The sequence below is a fragment of the Littorina saxatilis genome, linkage group LG7 (assembly GCF_037325665.1).
Source record: "Littorina saxatilis isolate snail1 linkage group LG7, US_GU_Lsax_2.0, whole genome shotgun sequence".
NCBI lineage: Eukaryota > Metazoa > Mollusca > Gastropoda > Littorinimorpha > Littorinidae > Littorina > Littorina saxatilis.
The window spans coordinates 57,907,180-57,932,213 of record NC_090251.1 but is presented as its reverse complement, the minus strand read 5'-3'; the positions used below and the strand labels follow the sequence as shown (position 1 = coordinate 57,932,213).

Here is a 25,034-nt window from a genome sequence, read left to right as displayed (position 1 = left end):
TGTATGAAAGTAGCCAGACTGATGAATGTGGGTGTGTTCATGCAGGTTGAAGGATGTTGTGATCCACTGTATGATCCTGGCCAGACTGATGAATTTGGGTGTGTTCATGCAGGTTGAAGGATGTTGTGATCCACTGTATGAAAGTAGCCAGACTGATGAATTTGGGTGTGTTCATGCAGGTTGAAGGATGTTGTGATCCACTGTATGAAAGTAGCCAGACTGATGAATGTGGGTGTGTTCATGCAGGTTGAAGGATGTTGTGATCCACTGTATGAAAGTAGCCAGACTGATGAATGTGGGTGTGTTCATGCAGGTTGAAGGATGTTGTGATCCACTGTATGAAAGTAGCCAGACTGATGAATGTGGGTGTGTTCATGCAGGTTGAAGGATGTTGTGATCCACTGTATGAAAGTAGCCAGACTGATGAATGTGGGTGTGTTCATGCAAGTTGAAGGATGTTGTGCTCCACTGTATGAAAGTAGCCAGACTGATGAATGTGGGTGTGTTCATGCAGGTTGAAGGATGTTGTGATCCACTGTATGAAAGTAGCCAGACTGATGAATGTGGGTGTGTTCATGCAGGTTGAAGGATGTTGTGATCCACTGTATGAAAGTAGCCAGACTGATGAATTTGGGTGTGTTCATGCAGGTTGAAGGATGTTGTGATCCACTGTATGAAAGTAGCCAGACTGATGAATGTGGGTGTGTTCATGCAGGTTGAAGGATGTTGTGATCCACTGTATGATCCTGGCCAGACTGATGAATTTGGGTGTGTTCATGCAGGTTGAAGGATGTTGTGATCCACTGTATGAAAGTAGCCAGACTGATGAATGTGGGTGTGTTCATGCAGGTTGAAGGATGTTGTGATCCACTGTATGAAAGTAGCCAGACTGATGAATGTGGGTGTGTTCATGCAGGTTGAAGGATGTTGTGATCCACTGTATGAAAGTAGCCAGACTGATGAATGTGGGTGTGTTCATGCAGGTTGAAGGATGTTGTGATCCACTGTATGAAAGTAGCCAGACTGATGAATGTGGGTGTGTTCATGCAGGTTGAAGGATGTTGTGCTCCACTGTATGAAAGTAGCCAGACTGATGAATGTGGGTGTGTTCATGCAGGTTGAAGGATGTTGTGATCCACTGTATGAAAGTAGCCAGACTGATGAATGTGGGTGTGTTCATGCAGGTTGAAGGATGTTGTGATCCACTGTATGAAAGTAGCCAGACTGATGAATTTGGGTGTGTTCATGCAGGTTGAAGGATGTTGTGATCCACTGTATGAAAGTAGCCAGACTGATGAATGTGGGTGTGTTCATGCAGGTTGAAGGATGTTGTGATCCACTGTATGAAAGTAGCCAGACTGATGAATGTGGGTGTGTTCATGCAGGTTGAAGGATGTTGTGATCCACTGTATGATCCTGGCCAGACTGATGAATGTGGGTGTGTTCATGCAGGTTGAAGGATGTTGTGATCCACTGTATGATCCTGGCCAGACCGATGAATGTGGGTGTGTTCATGCAGGTTGAAGGATGTTGTGATCCACTGTATGATCCTGGCCAGACTGATGAATGTGGGTGTGTTCATGCAGGTTGAAGGATGTTGTGATCCACTGTATGAAAGTAGCCAGACTGATGAATGTGGGTGTGTTCGTGCAGGTTGAAGGATGTTGTGATCCACTGTATGAAAGTAGCCAGACTGATGAATGTGGGTGTGTTCATGCAGGTTGAAGGATGTTGTGATCCACTGTATGAAAGTAGCCAGACTGATGAATGTGGGTGTGTTCATGCAGGTTGAAGGATGTTGTGATCCACTGTATGAAACTAGCCAGACTGATGAATGTGGGTGTGTTCATGCAGGTTGAAGGATGTTGTGATCCACTGTATGAAAGTAGCCAGACTGATGAATGTGGGTGTGTTCATGCAGGTTGAAGGATGTTGTGATCCACTGTATGAAAGTAGCCAGACTGATGAATGTGGGTGTGTTCATGCAGGTTGAAGGATGTTGTGATCCACTGTATGAAAGTAGCCAGACTGATGAATGTGGGTGTGTTCATGCAGGTTGAAGGATGTTGTGATCCACTGTATGAAAGTAGCCAGACTGATGAATGTGGGTGTGTTCATGCAGGTTGAAGGATGTTGTGCTCCACTGTATGAAAGTAGCGAGACTGATGAATGTGGGTGTGTTCATGCAGGTTGAAGGATGTTGTGATCCACTGTATGAAAGTAGCCAGACTGATGAATGTGGGTGTGTTCATGCAGGTTGAAGGATGTTGTGCTCCACTGTATGAAAGTAGCGAGACTGATGAATGTGGGTGTGTTCATGCAGGTTGAAGGATGTTGTGATCCACTGTATGAAAGTAGCCAGACTGATGAATGTGGGTGTGTTCATGCAGGTTGAAGGATGTTGTGCTCCACTGTATGAAAGTAGCGAGACTGATGAATGTGGGTGTGTTCATGCAGGTTGAAGGATGTTGTGATCCACTGTATGAAAGTAGCCAGACTGATGAATGTGGGTGTGTTCATGCAGGTTGAAGGATGTTGTGATCCACTGTATGAAAGTAGCCAGACTGATGAATGTGGGTGTGTTCATGCAGGTTGAAGGATGTTGTGATCCACTGTATGAAAGTAGCCAGACTGATGAATGTGGGTGTGTTCATGCAGGTTGAAGGATGTTGTGATCCACTGTATGATCCTGGCCAGACCGATGAATGTGGGTGTGTTCATGCAGGTTGAAGGATGTTGTGATCCACTGTATGATCCTGGCCAGACCGATGAATGTGGGTGTGTTCATGCAGGTTGAAGGATGTTGTGATCCACTGTATGATCCTGGCCAGACTGATGAATGTGGGTGTGTTCATGCAGGTTGAAGGATGTTGTGATCCACTGTATGATCCTGGCCAGACCGATGAATGTGGGTGTGTTCATGCAGGTTGAAGGATGTTGTGATCCACTGTATGATCCTGGCCAGACCGATGAATGTGGGTGTGTTCATGCAGGTTGAAGGATGTTGTGATCCACTGTATGATCCTGGCCAGACCGATGAATGTGGGTGTGTTCATGCAGGTTGAAGGATGTTGTGATCCACTGTATGAAAGTGGCCAGACCGATGAATGTGGGTGTGTTCATGCAGGTTGAAGGATGTTGTGATCCACTGTATGATCCTGGCCAGACTGATGAATTTGGGTGTGTTCATGCAGGTTGAAGGATGTTGTGATCCACTGTATGATCCTGGCCAGATCCGTGGTGACGGACATAATAACGGGTTGTTGTGAAACATGTGGACGTAAACTGTTAAGACTGACAAAAAGAAGAAAAAGATGACACTCACAGACGGCACAACTGACGGGTTCTTGGAGAACATGTGCACGTAAAGTCTTAAGACTGACAAAAAGAAGTAACAAGATGACACTCACTGACGGCACCTCTGACGGGTTCTTGCAGAACATGTGGACGTAAAGTCTAAGACTGACAAAAAGAAGAAAAAGATGACACTCACTGACGGCACCTCTGACGGGTTCTTGCAGAACATGTGGACGTAAAGTCTTTAGACTGACAACAAGAAGTAACAAGATGACACTCACTGACGGCACATCTGACGGGTATCTTGCAGAACATGTGGACGTAAACTCTTAAGACTAACAAAAAGAAGAAAGAAGACGACACTCTCTGACGGCACCTCTGACGGGTTCTTGCAGAACATGTGGACGTGAACTCTTAAGACTGACAACAAGAAGTAACAAGATGACACTCACTGACGGCACATCTGACGGGTATCTTGCAGAACATGTGGACGTAAAGTCTAAGACTGACAAAAAGAAGAAAGAAGACGACACTCACTGACGGCACCTCTGACGGGTTCTTGCAGAACATGTGGACGTAAACTCTTAAGACTGACAACAAGAAGTAACAAGATGACACTCACTGACGGCACCTCTGACGGGTTCTTGCAGAACATGTGGACGTAAAGTCTAAGACTGACAAAAAGAAGAAAGAAGACGACACTCACTGACGGCACCTCTGACGGTGTGTTGCCGAAGATGTAGCAGAGCTGCATGCAGAGACTGTGCAGCAAGATGCGCGCGTTGCTCGAACACTCCGTCGTCCCCACAAACCGCAGCAACACCCGGATATCCTGGTCACCACTGAGGGACAGATGGGAAGTGCCAGTGACTAATTCGTGAATTCAGACTGTGAAACCAAGCAATACTATACCTATGCGATTAAGGCATACCATATAAGACAACGTTATCATCTCCTTTGAGAAACGTGGACGCGGTGCAGTAAACACAATTATAGCAGATAACAAACATTTTATTACAAAAAGTCATATCTCCTTAAATTACGCTTGGGGACTTGTGATGCAATATGCAAATACCAAACTCACAAAAATGTTCACGTTTTTGTCCAAATGTAAGACTATTCATATTTATGACATTTAAAGCACACAGAATCATGAAGACTTGAACGAGTCAACCGGTGAATAAAAAAAAAAGAGACTGTTTTTTGTTCTCTCTGTATTTCTTTGCTTTGTTTGTATCTTGATGTCTTTTTTCTGACCCATTGGATTCAAAAGCACAAACTGGACGCACATACAGGACCTCAAGTTACAATACAAAAAACAACCCACACACGCAACAAGTAGAAGATAAACAAACAAAAAAGCAAACAAACAAAACAACAGCAGCAAAAAAGGAGGAACAGAAAAACAAGTGTAATATGTTAATTTGCTCACCCTCGAAACCATTTGTTGACCTCCTTTGCCGTTTTGGACAAGATGGCTGATTTCCCACTTCCGCTTTTCCCATAGAGCACCAGCGGAAGTCGAGATCCAGACCGGATGTAGGACTTTATTAAGGTCAGGACATCCTTCCTTCCATGGAATTTCTTCACTCTGTAAAAATGCATCAGCAAGTCAACAACAACAACAACAACAACAACAACAACAACAACAACAACAACAACAACAGATAAAATAGATATTTTTAATGTTGCTATTTCCCCATCCATTTTTAAGACCAACCTTTCGTGACAGAAGCGGACGTGGTGTGTCACTTCCCGGTACAGCTGTGTGCGCCACGTGTCGTCCTGACTGTCGTCCACATACTCCGCTAGGCGGCGCTTTGCGTTCTCCAGCACTGTTTTGCATAATCGCTCCATGTAGACCACGTGATCCCGCAACCCGTGTTCCCGTATTCCGTGCGGGTTCCACTCCACTGCAAACTCCGTGATAGACGACAGGGGAATCTGACACACATCATCACACACCATGGTTATGGCAGTCGTCAATATAGACGACAGGGGGATCTGACACACATCATCACACACCATGGTTATGGCAGTCGTCAATATAGACGACAGGGGAATCTGACACACATCATCACACACCATGGTTATAGCAGTCGTCAATAGACGACACGGGAATCTGACACACATCATGACACACCATGGTTATGACAGTCGTCAATATAGACGACAGGGGAATCTGACACACATCATCACACACCATGGTTATGGCAGTCGTCAATAGACGACACGGGAATCTGACACACATCATCACACACCATGGTTATGACAGTCGTCAATATAGACGACAGGGGAATCTGACACACATCATCACACACCATGGTTATGGCAGTCGTCAATAGACGACAGGGGAATCTGACACACATCATCACACACCATGGTTATGACAGTCGTCAATAGACGACAGGGGAATCTGACACACATCATCACACACCATGGTTATGACAGTCGTCAATAGACGACAGGGGAATCTGACACACATCATCACACACCATGGTTATGACAGTCGTCAATAGACGACACGAGAATCTGACACACATCATCACACACCATGGTTATGACAGTCGTCAATAGACGACACGGGAATCTGACACACATCATCACACACCATGGTTATGACAGTCGTCAATAGACGACACGGGAATCTGACACACATCATCACACACCATGGTTATGACAGTCGTCAATAGACGACAGGGGAATCTGACACACATCATCACACACCATGGTTATGACAGTCGTCAATAGACGACAGGGGGATCTGACACACATCATCACACACCATGGTTATGGCAGTCGTCAATAGACGACACGGGAATCTGACACACATCATCACACACCATGGTTATGGCAGTCGTCAATAGACGACACGGGAATCTGACACACATCATCACACACCATGGTTATGGCAGTCGTCAATAGACGACACGGGAATCTGACACACATCATCACACACCATGGTTATGACAGTCGTCAATAGACGACAGGGGAATCTGACACACATCATCACACACCATGGTTATGACAGTCGTCAATAGACGACAGGGGGATCTGACACACATCATCACACACCATGGTTATGACAGTCGTCAATAGACGACAGGGGAATCTGACACACATCATCACACACCATGGTTATGACAGTCGTCAATAGACGACACGGGAATCTGACACACATCATCACACACCATGGTTATGGCAGTCGTCAATAGACGACACGGGAATCTGACACACATCATCACACACCATGGTTATGACAGTCGTCAATAGACGACAGGGGAATCTGACACACATCATCACACACCATGGTTATGACAGTCGTCAATAGACGACAGGGAAATCTGACACACATCATCACACACCATGGTTATGGCAGTCGTCAATAGACGACAGGGGAATCTGACACACATCATCACACACCATGGTTATGACAGTCGTCAATAGACGACAGGGGAATCTGACACACATCATCACACACCATGGTTATGACAGTCGTCAATAGACGACACGGGAATCTGACACACATCATCACACACCATGGTTATGACAGTCGTCAATAGACGACAGGGGGATCTGACACACATCATCACACACCATGGTTATGACAGTCGTCAATAGACGACAGGGGGATCTGACACACATCATCACACACCATGGTTATGGCAGTCGTCAATAGACGACAGGGAAATCTGACACACATCATCACACACCATGGTTATGGCAGTCGTCAATATAGACGACAGGGGAATCTGACACACATCATCACACACCATGGTTATGACAGTCGTCAATAGACGACACGGGAATCTGACACACATCATCACACACCATGGTTATGACAGTCGTCAATAGACGACAGGGGGATCTGACACACATCATCACACACCATGGTTATGACAGTCGTCAATAGACGACAGGGGGATCTGACACACATCATCACACACCATGGTTATGACAGTCGTCAATAGACGACACGGGAATCTGACACACATCATCACACACCATGGTTATGGCAGTCGTCAATATAGACGACAGGGGAATCTGACACACATCATCACACACCATGGTTATGGCAGTCGTCAATAGACGACAGGGGAATCTGACACACATCATCACACACCATGGTTATGACAGTCGTCAATATAGACGACAGGGGGATCTGACACACATCATCACACACCATGGTTATGACAGTCGTCAATATAGACGACAGGGGAATCTGACACACATCATCACACACCATGGTTATGGCAGTCGTCAATAGACGACAGGGGGATCTGACACACATCATCACACACCATGGTTATGACAGTCGTCAATAGACGACAGGGGGATCTGACACACATCATCACACACCATGGTTATGACAGTCGTCAATATAGACGACAGGGGAATCTGACACACATCATCACACACCATGGTTATGGCAGTCGTCAATAGACGACAGGGGGATCTGACACACATCATCACACACCATGGTTATGACAGTCGTCAATATAGACGACAGGGGAATCTGACACACATCATCACACACCATGGTTATGACAGTCGTCAATAGACGACACGGGAATCTGACACACATCATCACACACCATGGTTATGACAGTCGTCAATATAGACGACAGGGGAATCTGACACACATCATCACACACCATGGTTATGACAGTCGTCAATATAGACGACAGGGAAATCTGACACACATCATCACACACCATGGTTATGACAGTCGTCAATAGACGACAGGGGAATCTGACACACATCATCACACACCATGGTTATGACAGTCGTCAATATAGACGACAGGGGGATCTGACACACATCATCACACACCATGGTTATGGCAGTCGTCAATAGACGACAGGGAAATCTGACACACATCATCACACACCATGGTTATGACAGTCGTCAATATAGACGACAGGGGAATCTGACACACATCATCACACACCATGGTTATGGCAGTCGTCAATAGACGACAGGGGAATCTGACACACATCATCACACACCATGGTTATGACAGTCGTCAATATAGACGACAGGGGAATCTGACACACATCATCACACACCATGGTTATGGCAGTCGTCAATAGACGACAGGGGAATCTGACACACATCATCACACACCATGGTTATGACAGTCGTCAATATAGACGACAGGGGAATCTGACACACATCATCACACACCATGGTTATGGCAGTCGTCAATAGACGACAGGGGAATCTGACACACATCATCACACACCATGGTTATGACAGTCGTCAATAGACGACAGGGGAATCTGACACACATCATCACACACCATGGTTATGGCAGTCGTCAATAGACGACAGGGGAATCTGACACACATCATCTCACACCATGGTTATGACAGTCGTCAATAGACGATTTTCGGAAATAACTCTCGGGGGTTTGTTTGGTATGTGAAAGAGTGAGTACCCTTGATTTTGCTCGGCCAAATACTGACACATGCTTCCCGTACACGTGTTTGAGACACGCCCTCTCGCTAGTGACTGGCATATGGTGTAACATGGGAAATAATGTCATGTGGGGAAACTTTCGATGACGCCTGCTGGTGCCCGCAGACTTTGTTTTTGCTCACAGTAACAATCCTGAATACCTAATAAAAAAAACCTACAGCTAGATCACAATCACGTATTTAAATATTCGAATTAAAGCAAACGAGGAAGATGATTTGATTCTGATAAAAAAAGTTTAAACTTGGTTTTAAGTATAGATTACAGTGCAATGATAAACACTCGTCCAAGATTTGTAATTGCACAGCAGCATTTCTGAAGCATAAATCAAAGCAACGATAATTATGATTAATAATGCAATACACACACACACACACACACACACACACACACACACACACACACACACACACATAGACACACACATATATACACACACACACACACGCACACAGACATACACACACACACACACACACACACACACACACACACACACACTGACGCACCAACGTCATAGAACACTCGCTTCCATCCTTACCACCAATCACTGAAAGCAATCTCTCACCCTTCTGAGCACGACTTCATCCCGCAGGATGTCAAAACGTTTGGAGGCCGAAGCGTTCAGGGCGCGTCCTCTATTCGCTCCAACTATGTCAAGGTAATCGTCCGCCGCGTCGTCTGCCACGTGACTTCCGGCTTTGTTGAACGTCCGCATGATGCACAAGGTGTGTGACGTCACATACTCCGATTCCATGGCGTGCTCTATTTCGAATTCCAAATCTGAAATAAATGTTAACAAATCAAAGTTATATCAATGAATGTGATGTAAAAGGCGTTGTCTCCGCTTCTTTCACTTGCGAGGAAAAGTTCCTAACTCAGGGAAGGCTGGCTGTTATTTTGATACACTTGAACTTGTCTTGGACTAATATCAAAAGGACCGACCCCACGTGGTCGTTCTGGAAAGTGAGTTATAGGCAAAATGACTCGTCGGGGATCGTTCGGGTAGTCGCAATGGGTAGGTGGTCGTTATCGGGTGATCGCAATGGGTAGGTGGTCGTTATCGGGTGATCGCAATGGGTAGGTGGTCGTTATCGGGTGATCACAATGGGCAGGTGGTCGTTATTGAAAAGGTGTGGTAAAGGCAGATTGTATTAACTTACCGGAGATGAAGTACTTCTTCCTGTCTGCAGGGGACTGGACGACTTCCGGTGCGAATGTTTGCAGCACCTTCCGGATCCGGCTGGCCGCTCCGAACCAGTTGCTCTTCGCCACGTCACGCTTCTTCCCGTCATTCTTCACTATGTCCTTGAACTCCGAACTGTCCAACAAAACAAAAGTCATTGTTTGAATTTCGCGGAATACTCTAGCTCTGCTCTCTTTGAGAATGAGTTACGCATGTTTTGAGATTTTACTTTATGGTTAAAAATCAAGCTCTTTACTTACAAAAAAACAACGGCTCTGCTTATGACAATTTTTAGATAGAGGAAAGATGTCAGTCCAAAATATGCGGAAGACACTAAACGCATCATGCGAAAAAATAACAAAATCCAACAAGCACTTACAGGAGAAAAAATAAAAAGCCAACTAAAATACAACAAACAACAACAACTAGCCAAGAAGAAAGCACGGACAGTCAACTACTGCAACAATGTTAAAGATATAGCATGCATAACTTCATCAATCGTCCAAGCTATAAGTTCTGCAGACAAAAGCATCAAGACATATCAAAGCCCACCTGATGTTTTGCAGGCGGAAGACGGGCGGGTTGCAGTTCTCGTCCAGCGTGTACCAGTGCTCGAGCACAGTGACGTCAGGGATGTCCTCCTCGCTGTCTTTGAGTGCCCGGATGGCCGCCTGCTCCTTCTTGGCCATGTGGTTTGGGGGCCGGTACTTGACCGGGGACACGTCACCCGCCGTCGACTCCCCCTGAAAGCCACACAGTTGACGCGGTGTCAATCGATGAAAGTGTTCCAGTCTCAATAAGCCGACACAACGTTCCACACTTTACAGACAGAACGAACTATGGCGGCGTGTTGTGTCTTCTGAGCGAGCTTGTTGGACAAGTTTATTATCTGTATCATAAGTGTGTATCTGCTTGTCCACATAAAGTAGCGCGGGGTGGCAATGCTTTGTCATACACTAAACGTTCCAACAGCATACTATTCTTGTTTCTTGAATATTGAAGTGTGTTGAAACTGGCAAAATTGTGATGAAAATGAAGCGATTAACATGACAAGAGCAGCCGTCTATGTTCATTTTCCATAGCTCACAAGACGAGAAGAGGGGTGAAGAGAACCGACAAAAACAAATTGAGTATTGTTACCAGCCAAAGAGTCCGACCGTCTGAACATTGTCTCTTTGTGTTGTTCTAGACTGATGTACCTACAGCTTGTTGTGCGCTTGGCTGCTTGGTTTCTCTGGGTCTGCGTGTGTATGTGTGTGCGCGTGCGTGTGTGTGTGTGTGTGTATGTGTATGTTTGTGTGTGTATGTTTGTGTGAGTGTGTGTGTGTGTATGTGTGGGTGTGTGTATGTGTGTATGTGTGTGTGTGAGTGAGTGTGTTGGATTGTGTGCGAACGTGATTGCAGGCATGCGGCGCGCGTGTGTGTGCGAGTCGACTTTGCTTTTCCTTTGTATTATATTGACATACATGTACATTTCAATGTTCTATTATGCATTATGTATTCGTATAGGTATTGTTGTAGTTTGTAATACTGTATGATTGTGATTGAGGATTGTCCTGTTATTGTCTCTATTTTTATGTCTTAGTTTAGCAGGGACAGATTGTAAGACTAGGCGTGAGCCTAAAATCTCCATCCTTGAGTAATAAAGTTCGTTCATTGTTTGTCTGCCTCTGTTTTTGATTCTTTGTCTGTTTAATACTGTGTTGACATCACTGAGTTATATATATTTATATACAGCTGGGGAAAGCATCGTCCGTGTTTGGTGTCGCTGCGATCCGCCGTCTTGGATCAGCTTCCGGTACCTACTGCCTCTTGTCCCTACATACACTGTAGTTTCGTTTAACTTCCATAACAACTCAGGTGTTGACACAAACGATGTGGTATTCACAGCCTACCCGTCACCCCTCTCCATCTCTCCATGTAATTACTTACACACAAACGATGTGGTAGTCACAGCCTACCCGTCACCCCTCTCCATCTCTCCATGTAATTACTTACACACAAACGATGTGGTAGTCACAGCCTACCCGTCACCCCTCTCCATCTCTCCATGTAATTACTTACACACAAACGATGTGGTAGTCACAGCCTACCCGTCACCCCTCTCCATCTCTCCATGTAATTACTTACACACAAACGATGTGGTAGTCACAGCCTACCCGTCACCCCTCTCCATCTCTCCATGTAATTACTTACACACAAACGATGTGGTAGTCACAGCCTACCCGTCACCCCTCTCCATCTCTCCATGTAATTACTTACACACAAACGATGTGGTAGTCACAGCCTACCCGTCACCCCTCTCCATCTCTCCATGTAATTACTTACACACAAACGATGTGGTAGTCACAGCCTACCCGTCACCCCTCTCCATCTCTCCATGTAATTACTTACACACAAACGATGTGGTAGTCACAGCCTACCCGTCACCCCTCTCCATCTCTCCATGTAATTACTTACACACAAACGATGTGGTAGTCACAGCCTACCCGTCACCCCTCTCCATCTCTCCATGTAATTACTTACACACAAACGATGTGGTAGTCACAGCCTACCCGTCACCCCTCTCCATCTCTCCATGTAATTACTTACACACAAACGATGTGGTAGTCACAGCCTACCCGTCACCCCTCTCCATCTCTCCATGTAATTACTTACACACAAACGATGTGGTAGTCACAGCCTACCCGTCACCCCTCTCCATCTCTCCATGTAATTACTTACACACAAACGATGTGGTAGTCACAGCCTACCCGTCACCCCTCTCCATCTCTCCATGTAATTACTTACACACAAACGATGTGGTAGTCACAGCCTACCCGTCACCCCTCTCCATCTCTCCATGTAATTACTTACACACAAACGATGTGGTAGTCACAGCCTACCCGTCACCCCTCTCCATCTCTCCATGTAATTACTTACACACAAACGATGTGGTAGTCACAGCCTACCCGTCACCCCTCTCCATCTCTCCATGTAATTACTTACACACAAACGATGTGGTAGTCACAGCCTACCCGTCACCCCTCTCCATCTCTCCATGTAATTACTTACACACAAACGATGTGGTAGTCACAGCCTACCCGTCACCCCTCTCCATCTCTCCATGTAATTACTTACACACAAACGATGTGGTAGTCACAGCCTACCCGTCACCCCTCTCCATCTCTCCATGTAATTACTTACACACAAACGATGTGGTAGTCACAGCCTACCCGTCACCCCTCTCCATCTCTCCATGTAATTACTTACACACAAACGATGTGGTAGTCACAGCCTACCCGTCACCCCTCTCCATCTCTCCATGTAATTACTTACACACAAACGATGTGGTAGTCACAGCCTACCCGTCACCCCTCTCCATCTCTCCATGTAATTACTTACACACAAACGATGTGGTAGTCACAGCCTACCCGTCACCCCTCTCCATCTCTCCATGTAATTACTTACACACAAACGATGTGGTAGTCACAGCCTACCCGTCACCCCTCTCCATCTCTCCATGTAATTACTTACACACAAACGATGTGGTAGTCACAGCCTACCCGTCACCCCTCTCCATCTCTCCATGTAATTACTTACACACAAACGATGTGGTAGTCACAGCCTACCCGTCACCCCTCTCCATCTCTCCATGTAATTACTTACACACAAACGATGTGGTAGTCACAGCCTACCCGTCACCCCTCTCCATCTCTCCATGTAATTACTTACACACAAACGATGTGGTAGTCACAGCCTACCCGTCACCCCTCTCCATCTCTCCATGTGATTACTTACACACAAACGATGTGGTAGTCACAGCCTACCCGTCACCCCTCTCCATCTCTCCATGTAATTACTTACACACAAACGATGTGGTAGTCACAGCCTACCCGTCACCCCTCTCCATCTCTCCATGTGATTACTTACACACAAACGATGTGGTAGTCACAGCCTACCCGTCACCCCTCTCCATCTCTCCATGTAATTACTTACACACAAACGATGTGGTAGTCACAGCCTACCCGTCACCCCTCTCCATCTCTCCATGTAATTACTTACACACAAACGATGTGGTAGTCACAGCCTACCTGTCACCCCTCTCCATCTCTCCATGTAATTACTTACACACAAACGATGTGGTAGTCACAGCCTACCCGTCACCCCTCTCCATCTCTCCATGTAATTACTTACACACAAACGATGTGGTAGTCACAGCCTACCCGTCACCCCTCTCCATCTCTCCATGTAATTACTTACACACAAACGATGTGGTAGTCACAGCCTACCCGTCACCCCTCTCCATCTCTCCATGTAATTACTTACACACAAACGATGTGGTAGTCACAGCCTACCCGTCACCCCTCTCCATCTCTCCATGTAATTACTTACACACAAACGATGTGGTAGTCACAGCCTACCCGTCACCCCTCTCCATCTCTCCATGTAATTACTTACACACTAACGATGTGGTAGTCACAGCCTACCCGTCACCCCTCTCCATCTCTCCATGTAATTACTTACACACAAACGATGTGGTAGTCACAGCCTACCCGTCACCCCTCTCCATCTCTCCATGTAATTACTTACACACAAACGATGTGGTAGTCACAGCCTACCCGTCACCCCTCTCCATCTCTCCATGTAATTACTTACACACAAACGATGTGGTAGTCACAGCCTACCCGTCACCCCTCTCCATCTCTCCATGTAATTACTTACACACAAACGATGTGGTAGTCACAGCCTACCTGTCACCCCTCTCCATCTCTCCATGTAATTACTTACACACAAACGATGTGGTAGTCACAGCCTACCCGTCACCCCTCTCCATCTCTCCATGTAATTACTTACACACAAACGATGTGGTAGTCACAGCCTACCCGTCACCCCTCTCCATCTCTCCATGTAATTACTTACACACAAACGATGTGGTAGTCACAGCCTACCCGTCACCCCTCTCCATCTCTCCATGTAATTACTTACACACAAACGATGTGGTATTCACAGCCTACCCGTCACCCCTCTCCATCTCTCCATGTAATTACTTACACACAAACGATGTGGTAGTCACAGCCTACCCGTCACCCCTCTCCATCTCTCCATGTAATTACTTACACACAAACGATGTGGTAGTCACAGCCTACCCGTCACCCCTCTCCATCTCTCCATGTAATTACTTACACACAAACGATGTGGTAGTCACAGCCTACCCGTCACCCCTCTCCATCTCTCCATGTAATTACTTACACACAAACGATGTGGTATTCACAGCCTACCCGTCACCCCTCTCCATCTCTCCATGTAATTACTTACACACAAACGATGTGGTAGTCACAGCCTACCCGTCACCCCTCTCCATCTCTCCATGTAATTACTTACACACAAACAATGTGGTAGTCACAGCCTACCCGTCACCCCTCTCCATCTCTCCATGTAATTACTTACACACAAACGATGTGGTAGTCACAGCCTACCTGTCACCCCTCTCCATCTCTCCATGTAATTACTTACACACAAACGATGTGGTAGTCACAGCCTACCCGTCACCCCTCTCCATCTCTCCATGTAATTACTTACACACAAACGATGTGGTAGTCACAGCCTACCCGTCACCCCTCTCCATCTCTCCATGTAATTACTTACACACAAACGATGTGGTAGTCACAGCCTACCCGTCACCCCTCTCCATCTCTCCATGTAATTACTTACACACAAACGATGTGGTAGTCACAGCCTACCCGTCACCCCTCTCCATCTCTCCATGTAATTACTTACACACAAACGATGTGGTAGTCACAGCCTACCTGTCACCCCTCTCCATCTCTCCATGTAATTACTTACACACAAACGATGTGGTAGTCACAGCCTACCCGTCACCCCTCTCCATCTCTCCATGTAATTACTTACACACAAACGATGTGGTAGTCACAGCCTACCTGTCACCCTCTCCATCTCTCCATGCAAAATTCTTAGATTATCAGCCCCACATATAGCGGAATCTCTAACGTATATTTACAATCTCTGTATTGAAAAAAGTGTTTATCCCAAAGCTTTCAAGGAAGCTAAAGTGATCCCCCTCTTTAAGGCAGGTGATAAAACAGATCCCTCAAATTTTAGACCGATTTCCGTTTTACCAGTATTGTCAAAACTACTGGAAAAACATGTCAATGACCATATTATGATATACTTTACATCAAACAATTTGTTTCATGAAACTCAGTCTGGTTTTAGACCTAAACACTCGTGCCATACGGCACTGACAGAACTGGTGGACTCTTGGTTATCAAAAATCAACTCTAATAAGTTATGTGGAGCACTGTTTATGGACTTTGCAAAGGCATTTGATGTTATTGATCACGCCCTCCTTTTGCGGAAACTTTCCGTTTATAGACTACCACAGCCCACACAGACTTTTATAGCCTCTTTTTTGTCGGGAAGAACACAAAAAGTTACCTTTAACAGTTCGAGCTCTGAAGCAATGCCAATTTTATATGGGGTCCCACAAGGCTCGGTCCTCGGACCTTTATTATTTTCTGTCTACATCAATGACTTACCATTACACATATCCTCTGGACAGTGTGATATGCTAGCTGATGATACTACTATTCATACCTCAGGTGATGATATTACTTCGGTAGTCGACACGCTTCAGAAGTGTGTCGATGATGCTGTAGAATGGACGCATTTAAACCACATGTCTCTCAATCCAGAAAAAACAAAGTATATGCTAATTACTACGCGTCAAAAACGACAAGTCATGTCGGAACCAAAGAAGTGCATTTCTGTTGATAGTCAGCTGATAAACGAGGTTAGTGAACACAAAATTTTGGGTGTAACTATTGACAACAATCTAACATGGGGCCCTCATGTAAGTAACTTATGTAAATCTACAGCAAAAAAAGTTCATCAGTCTGCAAAGATTAAACATTTTCTAAATTTTGATGCGCGCAGAACATTTTTTCAAGCGCATGTGCAGTCTGGAATAGACTATGCATCAACCCTTTGGGATTCTGCAAGTGATGCAGCTTTAAGACCCCTAAAATCTTTGCACAGACGCGGAGTAAAAGTTGTTCTGCTGAAAAACAGCACCCTCTCTAATCATGACTACAAAAAAGCTGAAATTCTTCCACTTTCATCCAGACTAGCGTTTAACAAGGCAAGGTTTATGCATAAAATAGTTCTTGGACGTGTACCAGACTATTTAACTAAAAGAATATTATTAACTGAGACTTCATCAAGCCGCACGAAGAAACTAAATGTTCCCCTCCCTAGAATTGACTTGTATAAAACTAGTCTGGCATATTCAGGTCCATTTCTGTGGAATGGTTTACCAGTCTCTCTCAGACAGCCACTTTCTGTTGCCAGTTTTAGAAGACATACTTTTTTGTATATGCTTTCATCGTCGTGTGGCACTTAATGCCTCGATCAGGTACTGCTGCTTGATAAGTACATGAAGATCTACTTGTATAATCATTTCATTTCAGTTAAGTTTTTTTTTTAATGATTATGTGTACAATGTGTACATGTGTGTGTGTGTGTGTGTGTGTGTGTGTGTGTGTGTGTGCGTGCGTGCGTGTGTGTGTGTGTGTGTGTGTGTGTGTGTATACATGTGTGTGTGCGTGTGTCTGTGTGCGTGTGTGTCTGTATGTGCATGTATGTCTGTGTGTGTCTGTGTGCATGTGACCGTGTGTGTCAAAGTGTGTGTTTTAATGTATACCATTACCAATGACCATGTATGCTATGAACATTTTTTTTTCCTCTTTGTCTGATTTAATAACCATGTTTTTATGTTTTTGCTTTGCTTCTTCTTCTGCTTTAATATTATGCACTGGTTAGTTAATTCCCTCTTGGGCGAGGGCTGGATGAAAAAAGATCTTTGCTGTATCTACTCCATTACCCTCGAAAAATAAAGTTGGTTCGTTCGTTCGTTCGTTCGTTCGTTCATGTAATTACTTACACACAAACGATGTGGTAGTCACAGCCTACCCGTCACCCCTCTCCATCTCTCCATGTAATTACTTACACACAAACGATGTGGTAGTCACAGCCTACCCGTCACCCCTCTCCATCTCTCCATGTAATTACTTACACACAAACGATGTGGTAGTCACAGCCTACCCGTCACCCCTCTCCATCTCTCCATGTAATTACTTACACACAAACGATGTGGTAGTCACAGCCTACCCGTCACCCCTCTCCATCTCTCCATGTAATTACTTACACACAAACGATGTGGTAGTCACAGCCTACCCGTCACCCCTCTCCATCTCTCCATGTAATTACTTACACACAAACGATGTGGTAGTCACAGCCTACCCGTCACCCCTCTCCATCTCTCCATGTAATTACTTACACACAAATCGGACTGGCAGCAGTTGCCCCTCCACCTCCACCCCCCTCCACCTCCAGTTTCTTCGCGAAAAAAATCAGTTTGATACGAGTATTTACGTTATGTGTTGACTTTTAGATTCTGACCTCTTCTTCGTGTTCCTCGCGCTGGGAAGTGATGCTCTCGCTCCGCTGGATGTGACCTTCCGCAGCGAAGGTCACCGTGGTTGCTATGGACGCCGTCTCCATCTCTAGCTGACGTAAGCGCTCGCGATCTGTTCGTGAGGTCTCGATGTCAGCGATGCTGGAGCGAATGAAGTTGACCTGCTTCTCGCGAAACAGTTTCGACGCTAACACGATGGATTCAAACTCCTCTGTCGGGATCTCTGCTGGGATGAGGCAGGGCCCATATTTTTCTCCGAGGATCATCTAGAAAATAAGAAGTGAAGTTATGAAGTTATATTGTGAAGGTCAGTTGTTTTGCTTAATCTTAAAAAGAAACACACGCACGCACGCTCGCTCGCACGCACGCACGCACGCACGCACGCACGCACGCACGCACAAAAACACGCCTTAATTATTAATACGCAATAAAAGAACGACGATGTTTGAAATCAGTAAGCTTTGAACCAATAATAGCTGCGTCTGACAATTGTGTGCACGAATCAGGCATCCTCCATACCCACAGTGCTACATGTGGTAACACACGTACACAACTACGTACACAACTACGTACACACACACACACACACACACACACACACACACACACACATACACACACACACACACACACACACACACACACACACACACACACACACACACATACATGAGACATACCAACAGTCAGACAAATATCAAATCTCCGCTCACCAGAAGATTGAGTCCCATGGTGCTCTCCTGACACTTTGCGATCACCCTGCCGATCACTTCCGGGACACGGTGATCGTCGGACACACTGTCCTTGACCCCCCAGTGAGGGTCATAGATCTGAAGGTCACGGCCGTGAAGGGTGCAGAACTCTCGTAGTTTGGGGAAGATGTGTTGTAACAATACTGTTCGCTCAGTCGATGTGTCTGTTTAAAATGAAAACATTGGTTTTAAGATTTGTTTGAAAAATTGCAGTTAAGAATCCAGTTTGGAGAATTTTTTTGCGAAATCTAACTTTAAGAAATATAAGTCAGCGAGGAATGTGTCTTCTGACAGCAAGACTGGGAACATGCTGGTCTCCGCACCCTGTAAAGTTCCACTGAGAGGTGTGCTTAGGCCTCACAAACATTGACCTCGGGTCTCCGCACCCTGTAAAGTTCCACTGAGAGGTGTGCTTAGGCCTCACAAACATTGACCTCTGGTCTCCGGGCCCTGTGAAGTTCCACTGAGAGGTGTGCTTAGGCCTCACAAACATTGACCTCTGGTCTCCGGGCCCTGTGAAGTTCCACTGAGGGGTGTGCTTAGGCCTCACAAACATTGACCTCTGGGCGGAGGGGCACGAAGCGAAAGTGAGAGCCAGCCGCTGGCTCCGATTGGTTAAAATCACCACAAATCTCAAAATCAACAAACCAGACCCCGCGGTTGGCTCCCTCCCACTTGGGTGGCACCCACTTTCGCTTCGTGCCCCTCCGCCCAGAACTCAGAGGTCAATGTTTGTGAGGCCTAAGCACACCCCTCAGTGGAACTTCACAGGGCCCGGAGACCAGAGGTCAATGTTTGTGAGGCCTAAGCACACCCCTCAGTGGAACTTCACAGGGCCCGGAGACCAGAGGTCAATGTTTGTGAGGCCTAAGCACACCCCTCAGTGGAACTTCACAAGGCCCGGAGACCAGAGGTCAATGTTTGTGAGGCCTAAGCACACCCCTCAGTGGAACTTCACAGGGCCCGGAGACCAGAGGTCAATGTTTGTGAGGCCTAAGCACACCCCTCAGTGGAACTTCACAGGGCCCGGAGACCAGAGGTCAATGTTTGTGAGGCCTAAGCACACCCCTCAGTGGAACTTCACAGGGCCAGGAGACCAGAGGTCAATGTTTGTGAGGCCTAAGCACACCCCTCAGTGGAACTTCACAGGGCCCGGAGACCAGAGGTCAATGTTTGTGAGGCCTAAGCACACCCCTCAGTGGAACTTCACAGGGCCCGGAGACCAGAGGTCAATGTTTGTGAGGCCTAAGCACACCCCTCAGTGGAACTTCACAGGGCCAGGAGACCAGCAGGTTCACAGTCTTGCTTTGGGAAGACACATTCCTCGCCGACACAAGCTCCTTGAAGCGCTCAAGTCAATCAGATACCGAAGAGTAGGCCTACGCTACGGTCTCTGAGTCAATGTCATCCCAACTATTGGGAAGTTTTGTGAGCCCTTCACAAAAACATTGTGATCATAAAAACATCTCGAGCTGTTAAAAGTCCTAGCTTTATTCAGTTTCAGGTGTCAAGGCGTATCTCGGAAAGTTCAACCCATTTTTTGCTCGATGCTTTTTTTTCTCATTATAAGGTCTACTGTAAATATTTACCGTTTGTGGGATTTTGCGGCGAATTTGACGAATCTGAAGAACCATGGGAATCCACTGTGCCTTAATCGCTCACTGCACGATGTGCTCGAAACCGCACCACAAGTATGGTATCTTATTGAATCAAAGTGATTGAATGAGCTTCAGGGCGCTGCTTCTTTCCGGTGTTAGAAACTAAAAGTAGTCAAGACAACTAGCGCTCTATATTACGAGGCAACCTATAGTTAATAACAAGCATCCCGTACACAAATAAGGGGAGTAACTCAGTGGATGTAACCCAACCCAAACATTACACAGAGAGCACTGTCTTTGCCTAGTCTACAACATTTAATTTGCCTAGTCTACAACATTTAATTTGCCTATTCTACAACATTTAATTAAGCTTTTAAAGCATTTCATTTGCAGAGTGAAGACAGCCTTCCTGCGCGGTAGCAACTTTTGTAACGCAGAGTCTTATAATATAACTTTGGAAGCGATCTGAGGGCTTTTCCCTCCGGTATTATCCCTTTAACAACCCGTGTTTGCAAGGAATCACTTATAGATTGACTCATGCACCAGACGCTGACAGTCCGTCGACACACCTACCTGTGTAACCCCCCATGACGTAGAGGCGGATCATCTTGTTGTCGGGTGGACACCTCCGGTGCACGTACCCGCTGAGAACTTGCGTCATCGTGTCCGTCATACTCAACCGCGTCATTTCACGCGTTTCCGGTCTGTTCAGCACCGGCGTGGGCACAGGGGAGATAACCATGTTCCTAAAGTTCACATCCGGTGCTGGCGGGTCCTCCTCTTCTTCCGGTTGCGCAGAATCTTCGTTCGTTATAAGAGCAGCTAGCTCCCTGTCTGTTGTTTCTTCCGTGGGTGAGTCATCATCCTTGGGAGAGTTTTGAAACGTTTCACCCTCGCTGTTAGACTCCCTTTTGGAAGAGTCGCTGTTGGTGACCGGGGGGTCAGACACCGACACCTGGCGCTTGCTCTTCACGGAGGGTCTGCGAGGACCCGCACTGTGGATGTCGGGCAGCGGCTCCCCTTTACCGAATACGCCCTCTGATTGGCTGGCGCGAGGCTTGGACAGCTGCGGCGGGATGGCTTCCTCTTTAGCGATGGCGGATTTGATTGGTTCAATGTTGTGAAGGTGGCGACTTCCGGCGGAAGCACGTGGCCTGGTGTTACTAGGGCGACGGGTGGGAGATTTCTTCTTCTCCCCGGTCTCCGAGTACTTGTCGAAGATGGTCGTTTTCTTCTCATGATGCGACTGAAAAACAAAATGAATACTTAGATGTACAGGTATAAACAGCACGAGCTGGAACAGATCCTCGACTTGTCATATCTAACAAAATAAAATCCAAGGACACATTTCTCGTCATGTGTAAAATTTCTTTCTTTCAGCTACGAAAGTCAATGCAACAAATCTTGTTGTCATGTTGGACACATATCTAAGTCCAATCTGTCTGTATCGACCACTCAAAGGACTAATCACAAGCGGTCGTCATGACAGATGGTTGTTGTGGAAAGGGGATTTATTCAGAAAAAAACCTCGTTGCTGGTCATTTTAGGTTTTCGTGTTAAGCAGGTGGTCGTTATCTAAAGGTGGTCGCCAGAATAGGCTCGACTGCATTAAGATACACGAGCTTCTTTACTACACACAAGTCCTGTGTCAAGTGTTTCTCTCACAGTAGCAGATACTCTAGCTACACACGTCTGTGATTAGACGCTTCAAGTGTTTCTCTTACAGTAGCAGATACTCTAGCTACACAAATCTGTGATTAGACGCTTCAAGTGTTTCTCTTACAGTAGCAGATACTCTAGCTACACAAATCTGTGATTAGACGCTTCAAGTGTTTCTCTTACAGTAGCAGATACTCTAGCTACACAAATCTGTGATTAGACGCTTCAAGTGTTTCAACAAAACTGTATTCAGTTCAAGCACGATACCATGATACAATGGAAAATAATAGGGACAGGAACTCAAGAAACGCTTAAATTACGTGCCTTTGACAGACAAGAAAAACAGAATAGAAAAGACACTTACAATAATGATGTAGGACATATTAACAATACTAATATACTATTGAACACTCTGAATCAAAATAAAAAAACATGAATTGTAGTTTTTGGAACGTTTAAATATTAACAACACAAAAAGTTACAATGTTGACAATAAAGAGAGAAGGGGGGGGGGGGGAGTAAGGGGGGTCGAGCAGTGACACGTAGAAAGAGGCCAGTGGCCAGCTTGTCTTACGGCTTTCCTGGACTTGGCGTGCTTGTGGGCGTCGTCGTCCCCGTCGTCCTCCGCGTCGGCGAAGTTGGGATCGTAGATGTGCTGGATCCTCTTCTCCAGTCGTCTGGCCAGGTCTCGCTGTTGGCATGGTAACAGTAAAGCGTGCTTTGAATACGTCTGGTTTCTTTCAGAACGCGTGTCAGCGTTTCTGCTGTCTTTGAGTCATTATTTTGGGTTTCCTTTTCTTTGTCTCTGTCTCTCTCTTTCTCTGTCTCTGTCTCTCTCTTTCTCTGTCTCTGTCTCTCTCTTTCTCTGTCTCTGTCTCTCTCTTTCTCTGTCTCTGTCTCTCTCTTTCTCTGTCTGTCTGTCTGTGTCTCTGTATAATCCTGTCTGTCTCGGTCTCCGTCTCTCTCTGTCCCTTTCTCTGCATGTCTGTCTGACTGTTTGACTGTCTGTCTATATGTCTCTGTCTCTCGCTTTCGCGCATGTGTGTGTGTGTGTGAGAGAGAGAGAGAGAGTGTGTGTGTGTGTGTGTGTGTGTGTGTGTGTGTGTGTGTGTGTGTGTGTGTGTGTGTGTGTGTGTATGTGTGTGTGTGTGTGTGTGTATGTGTGTGTGTGTGTGTGTGTGTGTGTGTGTGTGTGTGTGTGTGTGTGTGTGTGTGTGTGTGTATGTGTGTGTGTGTGTGCGTGTGTGTGCACTTTTGTGAATGCGTGCTTACTTGCGTGCGTGTGCTAGCGTGCGTTTATTACGGGGATGTCTACGTGTATGTGCGTTTGTGTCTGTGTGTTATAGTGTGTATGGGGGGAGGGGAGGGGTACGAACATGGCGGACGTTTACTGATGATGCAAACATCACATAACATACTGCTCAGTCGAAGCCTATGATCCCAGCCAAACAAGTGAGATTGGGAAAGGCACGTCAGGCCATGTACACCGTGCATTATGGGTTGTCCGCACACGCAATATGCTCATTATGGGGCACAGGCGTCCATTACAATCTGAAATCTATGTGTCACGATACAGTGTCCTTGCATGAACTTCTCTTCGTTCTACTGCTACATATTTATATCCTTAAACTTAAAGGAAAATAATCGTTCTGAATGAATACATGAGCGATTATTAAATTGCAAATTACAACAGTTGTAGCAGGCCATCGAAAGAATGTGTGTGTGTGTGTGTGTGTGTGTGTGTGTGTGTGTGTGTGTGTGTGTGTGTGTGTGTGTGTGTGTGTGTGTGTGTGTGTGTGTGTGTGTGTGTGTGTGTGTGTGTGTGTGTGTGTTAGGATATTTTCATTTGCTTGTTTTGTCTCTTTCGGTCAAAGACAGATCGGTGGCAAAGGTTTCAAGTCCCAATTGGCCCCTGTCCAGGTATTCAAAACAGTGCCCGTATGTTCTATTTTGTTGTATTTGTTGTTGTAAGTCTTCTTCTTCTTTTTCGTGTGCGTGCAAAACAAGGATCGAGTGTGTGTTTTAATGCAGTAACACGAGTAATGTCGCTCTGTATTTTCTATCTATGATTTTAATAAAGACGCAGTAGAAAAATAATCGTAAGGTGACAGCCAGGTTGTGTGTGCATCGGTATCGTACACAATTAAAGCAAGAGAAACTCACCCGCAGGTGGTTGACGATCTATCGGTATCGTACACCATTAAAGCAAGAGGACACTCACCCGCAGGTGGTTGACGATCTTCCTGTCGACCTCCACACTCACTTTCTTCAGGCGCTTGGCTCCCTCCACCTGCTGATGATAACAAAATACTTTGAATTCATTTCATTTTATTTTATACTTTAATTGACCATTGCTGGGAAATTCGGGTCGATTCCTCCCAGTGTATGCGTGCGTGTGTGTGTATGTATGTGTGTGTGTGTGTTTGTGTGTGTGTGTATTTAAGTGTGTTAGTGCATGTGTATGTGCGTGCGTGCGTGTATGCGTGCATGCGTGTGTGCGTGCGTTTGTGTACGTGTGTGTGTGTGTGTGTTAGTGTTAGTGTTAGTGTGTGTGTGTGTGTGTGGTGTGTGTGTGTGTGTGCGTGCGT

General features: G+C 45.9%; 1 protein-coding gene across 2 annotated transcripts in view; it reads right to left on the bottom strand.

Moving 5' to 3' along the window:
• Positions 1 to 25,034, bottom strand: part of LOC138971895 (NACHT and WD repeat domain-containing protein 2-like) — an 88,401-nt gene that overhangs the window by 32,401 nt on the left and 30,966 nt on the right. For both annotated transcript variants that reach the window (XM_070344733.1, XM_070344732.1), the window contains exons 3-13: positions 24,668 to 24,739; positions 23,021 to 23,137; positions 21,361 to 22,033; positions 19,151 to 19,353; positions 18,422 to 18,703; positions 10,514 to 10,704; positions 9,939 to 10,096; positions 9,344 to 9,558; positions 5,018 to 5,241; positions 4,730 to 4,888; positions 4,004 to 4,139 (exon numbers count right to left, since the gene is read on the bottom strand). In XM_070344733.1, the coding sequence (XP_070200834.1) occupies positions 4,004 to 4,139; positions 4,730 to 4,888; positions 5,018 to 5,241; positions 9,344 to 9,558; positions 9,939 to 10,096; positions 10,514 to 10,704; positions 18,422 to 18,703; positions 19,151 to 19,353; positions 21,361 to 22,033; positions 23,021 to 23,137; positions 24,668 to 24,739 (2,430 nt within the window). The remainder of the gene's footprint in view (positions 1 to 4,003; positions 4,140 to 4,729; positions 4,889 to 5,017; positions 5,242 to 9,343; positions 9,559 to 9,938; positions 10,097 to 10,513; positions 10,705 to 18,421; positions 18,704 to 19,150; positions 19,354 to 21,360; positions 22,034 to 23,020; positions 23,138 to 24,667; positions 24,740 to 25,034) is intronic.